The sequence below is a fragment of the Pseudopipra pipra genome, chromosome 5, assembly GCF_036250125.1.
Source record: "Pseudopipra pipra isolate bDixPip1 chromosome 5, bDixPip1.hap1, whole genome shotgun sequence".
Classification (NCBI taxonomy): domain Eukaryota; kingdom Metazoa; phylum Chordata; class Aves; order Passeriformes; family Pipridae; genus Pseudopipra; species Pseudopipra pipra.
Window position 1 is genome coordinate 32,704,421 of NC_087553.1, and position 8,252 is coordinate 32,712,672.

Sequence of the window (8,252 nt, forward strand, 5' to 3'; positions counted from 1 at the left end):
ATAAAAGGAGAATGAGTTCTGCTTCTGGGTACCTGGAAAAGATAATTTTCCATTCTTTTACTCAAACCTTGCGTGAACTGCTTGTTTATTTTTTCTTCTTGTGCAGTGGTAATTTTTGGACAAGGCAATGAAACTGTTGTATGCAAGGGTTCTGAGAAGGCAGCAAATTTTGTTCTTTTCTTTCCTTTTCAGGCACCAAGATGTGACAGGTTTTTCTTTAACTCTGTTGTGTACCAACGCAAACCTCCTAATCCTTCCAATTATTTTAGAGAAGAAGAATAAGTAATTTTTACTTCTGAGACTTGGTTGCTATATAGATTTATGTGGAGCTCCAGGGAGTAAAATATTCCCTATTTTACACTGTACTATGCTCCTATCTTAGAAAGAAAAGGAGGTACCTCATGGGCCTGGAACTAGAGTCAGCATCTTTAAATTATTATTGCTGAGGAAATCACTACAAAAATGATGAAAAAATAAATGGTTTTGAAGACTCTTTAACAGCTTTTCTAACTCATCAATTAATGCAGTGAAAGAAGAAAAATGGAGAAATTACAAGATTTTCCCCCACATTTATTTATTTATCATCCTTCAAGAAGAATATATGCCTTTGGAAAGGGAGATCTATGCTTTAAAATGTAGTTCTCCTGTGACTTTAACTCAGCAGAAGTAGGGTTGCTAAAAAATGGCCCTCTTTTCCTCCCTCAAGCTCCCAGCCATTCTTCTCCTCCAATCCTCCCAACAGTATTAGCATTTAAACAATTGCACAATCTGTTGGACTGGGGAATTGGTCTACAAGAAAAGCTAAAAATTAAGTAGATCTTTGATTTATTTTTCTAATGTTTCAGTTTAGTTCATAAAATACAGCAGATTTTGAGACTTAACGGCAACTTTCTTGGGTAACATAGAAAATGCAGGAGCTGATATGTTGACTTTGGGGGTGAATATATTATTAGACATTTTGGGGAACTAAGCATGCAAGGAATTCTAGGGTTCAAGTTATACCAAAATAATGCATCATTCTTTTATGAGTTGCAATGGGAAAATAAGCAATAAAGTAAGATTTATAGTATCTTAGAATGTTAAGATGAACTATTTGCTTACTTTTACTTTTTTTCCCTCCCTCTCTGTAGGCTGGTAGAAGTGGAAAGACAGTCCCAGAATTGGAAAAAACAATTGGTTTGATGAAAAAGGTTGTAGAGAGACTCCAAAGAGAAAATGAAGAACTGAAGAAAGCACCAGCTGTGGTTTCAAATGAGAAATTACTTGGTCTTGAACAAGAAAATGAGGGGCTAAAGGTACTGAATTATCTCCAGTGACTATATTTAGGTCACAGTTTATATGCAAGTTAGTAAAAAAAATGGAGCAGCAAGGCTGTTGTTGATATTGATTGGCACAAGTGTTTTAAAAATATGAAACATAGAACAGAAAAGCAGAACTTAATTTTAGCATAACATACTGAATAAGGTATGTTGTACCTTAAGGATATATTTAATTATCTGACGAAATGTTATGTTTATTGTGCTAAGTAGCTGTAACTATGCTGTGTTTTAAAAATTGAAATCTGAAATTTTCTACTAAGCAATGTATACGTGCTTTAACAAACTGTTTGATATTTAGTCTGAAATGGAAAAAATGAAACGTGATCTGGGGGACCAGCTGAGTATGCGTTTTGAATCTAAAACCAAAGGAATGGAAAAAGTCATTGCTGAAAACGAAAGACTGCGTAAAGAACTGAAAAAGGTACAGTCATTATAATGCATCCCTTTACTCCACTGGTTGTGGCGAGTGTATAAATACATGGTTGGTTTGTTTGTTTGTTTTTTAATGGTTGATATAGCACTGATGTTGCTATGACAGATTTTTTCATTATATGTAGAGAAGAGATATCCAAGGACTAGGGCAAGACAGAATTAAGAAACTGAAGTGCTAGTAATTTTGGATGCGGTTTTCCTCTAAATCAGCCTATGTCACCATCATTTTAGATAATACTGTGTTTCATGTGAGGTTAAGTATTCTATAAACATTTGGTTTTACTGAACAACAGGAAGCTGACAGTGGAGAGAAGCTACGAATAGTGAAGAATAACTTGGAGATATTAAATGAAAAGTTAACTGTACAGCTGGAGGAAACCATAAAGAAGCTAAATTTGGCTGAGAGCCAACTTGATGGAGCTGACAGCAAAAGCTGGAAGTCTATTGTAACAAGGTAGGAATTCAAAAAGGTAGTAAGGAAGATAAACACAAGTGTTAAATCCTCTTTAAATATTAACAAACAAGTTACACTTTCATAATTTTTCATCTCTCTTTTGAAGATAGTTTTATATTATCCATAATTTATTTTATGTTTCTATATTAATATATAGAATCAGTATACAGATCTCTGATATGAATCTAGCAGAGACCTAGTGTCTTTAAATACTGGCCTTGTTAGCTGTTTCCTCTATATAGAAGCCAGTTATTTATCTCCACTCTTCAGATCAGCTCTAGATCTCTGGATAGTTCAGGTAAAGGAAGTATTTTGTGTTCCCTGCTGCTTGAACGTATTGTGTTTTTGCTTTGTGCAATGTCAGCATTTCTGCTGAACACAGAAAGTATTTCAATAATTTACTGCATGAACAACAATCTGGAACAAAAAATTTAAGCCAGAAACCTGCATTTTCCAGTTGAGTAGCATTTGAATCTACCTTTAACCATATGAATGTGCAGAGGTTGTGTTAGAAAAGCCACTGTGATTTCTGTAGTCTTTGGGACAAGTAGGCACAGCAGAAGATCCTTCCTGTGTGTTCTGTAGGCCCAGAATTGCAGCCAGCCAGCTGATTCTGCTTTTTGTAGAAGGGAGAAAAACTGAGATCAGCCGTATCTTTTCCAGTATATAAAATGAAGTTTGAGAATCACCATTTCTAGATTTTTAGATAAAACTCAGACTTGGAAATCAGCATCAAAAATTTGTTTGCTAATACTAGTAAATGTGAACGACTCTTTAGCAATAAGTTATCTGAAAGTTACCTATCACTTGTATCACACAACATGGAACAAACTAAAAAGAAGTTTTATGATTGTATGCCTAAGTTGTAAAGCAGAATTACTTTTTATCTTTACCTCCACAATTAGTGGAATTTTATACTTTTTCTGTGACAACCTACTTACACAGGCTGGAGATCTTGACTCTACAGCCTGAACAACTCTAATTCCATTCATTCTTTTCTAGAAGCAAGCTCTTTCGCTCTGTGGTTTCTGGTTTGCTTACAGATATGATTTTGGCAAATGGTCACTCCAAAGGCATGGTCAGTCCAAGAAGCGTTACTATTAAACCCATTTTGTGAATAGCACAAAAATAGTAGTTATATGTCACACTAACATATAGATGAACAGATATAATTAACAGATTGATATAGAATATTCATTATATATATATCTCAAGATACGTTCACATGAAATATGCTCATGATTCATCAAAGTGGACAAGGAAGGAGAATTTTGCCCTTCTTGAGGCAAGTTTTTAGTTGGATATCATGTCTTGTACTGCTGGACCTCAGAAAAGGACAAAAGAAATGTAACAATGCTTAGGCTATTAAGAGAAATAAGCAGCCTGTGTCCTGCATAAGGGTTGAATAGAGAAAATTTTTGGTAAAAATTTCTTAGGTCTGGAATCCTGTATGATGTCAGGGTGAAATAAGATGATGTACTGCAAAAGTACTCTTGAACAGTTGTAAACAGAAGTGAAAGGTATCTACAAAATCAGAACCTCTGACAGTAATTTTATTAGGGCAGAAAATCAGCTGGACAGGAGAGAGACTTCTCTGATTTCATCTTAGGTCAGATCACTGTTGATATCCAAGATTTTACCCACTTTCATCTTGCAATTCCAAGATTTTACCCACTTTCATCTTGCAATCCCACACGATCCCTTGGGGGAGTTCTTGTGCTTCTCTTGCATATTGCTGAGCCATTTCATTTCACTAAGACTTCAGAAAGCCATTCCTTTTTTTTAACTTTTCCCCACACTATCTAGTGAGATAAAATGTCTCTATGCAAGGTCATATTTAGCATAAGGAAGGTGGGCAAAACTAGCTGCTGACCACAGGAGAAAGATACAAACATGCAGTGAAGATGGTAGGCCTTTAACAGCTAGTGTAGGTTCAGTAGTTTTAATACAGTTATTCTTTTAGTTCTTCACTTCTTTGGAAGAACATTTCTACTTAGTCCTATTTACTTGATAGAGATATGTAGTTGTGTATAGACAGCTATAAAATACATGGTTGTGCTTAATTGTACTTGCCTATTTCAGCTTGTGAATAAAAACTTTTATGTGCATTTAATTTAACATGAATTTAAAGTAAGTTAATAACATTAAGAAATTACTAATCCAGAGGAGCTGCTTGAGGCACTTTAACATGCAATCCACCTCACTAGCACATATTCCAAAGCATATGTGGTAACAGAAAGTATTCAATAGGGCAAAGGGGTGTCATCCAAGGGACCCTTCAGAAGGCTCTTTGACATGGAGCAAAATGTTTGCTGTCTGATAATCCACTTCAGATGGGAGACTGGACTACATGATCTCCAGAGGTACCTTCCAACATTTTGGATTCTACACAAACCTTTTTGTAGCCTTGTACAGCTGAAAGCAAAATGGAATCATTCTCAGACTGCTGTTACTTCAGGGTAAACTAATTTATTGTAGAACAGTTTTGCCCTTGGAGTCTTTCTCTTCTGTATCTGTATTAGCCCTTTTCTCAGTACAAAGAAAAATACTGTCAAAGGTACAACAAAGACCCAACAGTCTACATACTGCATCAGTAACAGGCATCCTTTTAGCATGAAGTAGTTTGGGGTTTATGTGCAATAGCATGAAAAGATTCCCATCACCCTTTAATAAAAGGTAGACATAAAGAAAGATCCACCAAAGTGTAATATCTGGAAAAGCTTTTGTTCTAAAATTAAATATGTATTTTTCATTATGCTTCTTTCAGCACGCTGTATTTATAAGACCAGTAATTATTTTCAAGGCCAATGTCCCAAGCATATTTTAGGGTTTATTTTATGGCAATTTATTCTCATATTTAAATCTGTATTTCTGCCCTTATATTTTTCTAAATAAAACTACTACCAGGATGCATGAAACTAAGTTGAAGGAAATGGAAATGGATATTGCTAAAAAAACCCAAAGCATTGCTGACCTTAAACGGCTGCTTCAGGAAGCAAGAGAACGTGAACACAATGCCGATAAAAATTTACAAGATCTAAAAGAACAAGTGAGTAAAATTTAGCCAGATGACTCTGAGAATAGAATGATTATTATTAATTTATGTCTTTCTAATGTCTGTAGTGGCAAAGTAGTTATTTTTTCTCTAATCCTTTCTTTTACAGTTTTTTTCAGTCATAGCTGCCTCAAATATATTTACATATTTTAGCCAATTAATGAGGTTTACCACATATTATCAATATATATTCTTGACTTGCAGCCTTAGGGGGAAACTGTGTTTTTCTGCTATGTTCTTCTGTACGCCTTTTTTTACTATAGTTTCTGATCACATGGAAGCCTGTAAGTACAGATACTTCAAATGGTCTTTAAAATCCTTCTAGCTTGTTCTGCAGACTTCTCTGCTCCTTACAGGTTTTCGGGGGGGAGGATTAACTTAGCCATCCTAAATGGGATCTTGATTTGTTTCCAACACGGCCTCTTACATGTAGCCTCTCATAAGTCTTTCAGATACTATTTTATGTATGGAAGAGGTGATGTAATTTTAAAACTCAGGTACCTTTGAAAAGATGTACCACATTCTGGCTTTTAAGTACTCCAGAGATGCAGTCCTAGGACTATTCACCTAGGTCAGCTTCCATCTTCTCGTTTGTTAATATGTATGTGTTTTCTTCCCCACACTGTACAATGGTCTTGTACCAGCCATTTTCAGTGTAAGGCATCAAATACAAAACTTGCAGTGTGGGAATTCATATGTATATTATGTAAGAAGTAGATGTGTTCAATACATAGAACTTGGAATTGATTCCTAAAAAACAACCATTTTGTTAATTTTTGCTTGTTTTCCCTTTTCTATAATGTCAGCGTTATTAACATGAAGTGTATACCAGCAGCAAAATTAACTCAGAGATAAAAATCTTTCATTATGTGGTACCCAGATGCTTAACATTTTAGGTAGAATCAGAACAAAAGCCTATCATTAACAGTAGCCTCGTGAGGGTTCATAAATTGTCACCACATTCATAAACTGTATATTATCTTCTATTTAGAACACTATTTTTTTTTGCTTTAGCATCTTTACCAAAAGGCACTTCTAGAGGCTTGTTCCCTCTCTGGTCAGGGACCTATTCTAACTTAATGACTGCAGGTCATACCTAGTCAATGTACACTCATTTGGGTTTTCACTGCAAAATTACAGGCTTTTCATATTATCTTTCAAAAGGAACTTGAACACCTAGGGATGCAAATAAGTACATCAGTAGTATTTTTAAAGCACTTAATGATTTAGGCATATCACTTCCTTAAGCATCTGTATAAATTATGCTGATGTAGCTATGTGTCTAACTTTTTTTGTAAATCTAACTTCTGAATAATTTTTTTTTTCATCCTTCATGAAATATGTAGCAATGATCTATGCAAACTTTGAAAAGGCTGCTGAGAATTAGCTTCATACAAACTGTCAGTAGATGAACACTTGGCTTCTTTTTTTTTGATAACCTAGTACTTGGTTACATCTTTAGTATTATTTTCATTCATTTTTTAATCCTGGGTCCAAGAAAACTGTCTGAACTGTGTTGTTCATGGATGCTGTTTGCATAAGTAAAACTTTCTTCATTTTTCTTTTAAGATTAAGCTTCTCAAATATCTTCCTGAAGGTGCAAGGACAGAGCAAAGCCTCATCAAGGAGCTTCAGCTTTTAAGGTAACATACTTCTAAATAAATAAATACCTCAGCCAATATGCATGAAATAAGAATGACCAGGAAATGTCTATTGCACATTTCTAGTTAAAGTTCTAAAATACTTTAATAATTTTTAAAAATTATTCTAAAATTGTTTTATATTCCAGATTAACTAATAATGTATTAGAGAAAGAAAAAGCAGAACTAATCCACCAGATGGAGGATTATAAGCACCACAGACACACCTATACAAGTGAAGATCTGGCAGCTGGTAATAATTTTCAATACCTAATATAAAGATCTTCCTGTATTTGGAGCCTAAAACTATTTTTACTAAATATATTTGTGCAAAGTGATAATAAATCTAAAGAACTGTTTGATTTAGATTAATGCCGAAATAGTGTAAACTGTAGCAGACTAAGGCCTTGGATTTTTGAGTACATATACAAGCCTTTTGTAGAGAATTCTTAGTAAAAATCTCCATAATCAGTTATCCTGAGCAAGAGACTGTAATCTTTGTATGATTTTTTCCTCACAAGGTGTGTAGTTCATGCCACCACTTGTTTTATTAGCCTCAAAAGACTGTTTGTAAGATATCAGTCATTCACGAAAATACTCTTTTGCTTTGAGTTCTAAGCTGCTGGAGAATGACTGCCTACTTCCAGATAGCAGCTCTGTGAATAACTTAAGATTTAGCAGGCATCAGTCCCATGGGAAAAGCAGAACACTACGGAGTAGCACATTGCCATATGACTGGAAGAATAAAACCAAAACAAACTAACCCTCTTGAATTTAAGAATACAGATAACAAGATCCTAATGTTATTTCCAGACTTCCTGCGCTTAATTCAGAGAAAGCATACATGTCATATTTCTCAGAAGTGTGCTAACATACTGGTCACTGGACTACTGCATTCAATCACAAGAACTAGACACCACTGTCTAATTTTCACAAGAACTAAGGAAAAGCCCAGATGACTTGAATTTTTGGTGATCCCAGCTGGGTTTACACACTTCAACTGTTTCAGCTTTCAGGAGATGCAGAACTACTCGAACAAGATTATTTGTGCCATGGATTTTCATTACTTTAAATTTCATAAAAAATCATCATTATTTTTACAGGGCATAATGAAATTGTAGAGAAGGATAAAATAGCTGACCTCCAGACACAGCTGAAAGCCCTAGAGCTGGAAAAACAGCAATTAAAGGTGAGTTGCAAGGATCATCCTAGGCAAGATAACGAGTAAAATTACGGTTAGCTAGAAAGAGCTGTTTAATATCTAAATTAATATTTAATGACCAAGTCAATTTCAAACCATTATGTTTACAAAGCCTATTTTGTTTTTAGTGAATGTGCTGTTTATGGGTAGT

General features: G+C 34.7%; 1 protein-coding gene across 7 annotated transcripts in view; it reads left to right on the plus strand.

Annotated features, from left to right (window-relative positions):
* Positions 1-8,252, plus strand: part of CEP290 (centrosomal protein 290) — a 52,560-nt gene that overhangs the window by 43,377 nt on the left and 931 nt on the right. For all 7 annotated transcript variants that reach the window (XM_064655497.1, XM_064655501.1, XM_064655499.1 and 4 more), the window contains 7 exons: positions 1,131-1,295; positions 1,618-1,740; positions 2,045-2,205; positions 5,113-5,254; positions 6,830-6,903; positions 7,050-7,153; positions 8,004-8,089. In XM_064655497.1, the coding sequence (XP_064511567.1) occupies positions 1,131-1,295; positions 1,618-1,740; positions 2,045-2,205; positions 5,113-5,254; positions 6,830-6,903; positions 7,050-7,153; positions 8,004-8,089 (855 nt within the window). The remainder of the gene's footprint in view (positions 1-1,130; positions 1,296-1,617; positions 1,741-2,044; positions 2,206-5,112; positions 5,255-6,829; positions 6,904-7,049; positions 7,154-8,003; positions 8,090-8,252) is intronic.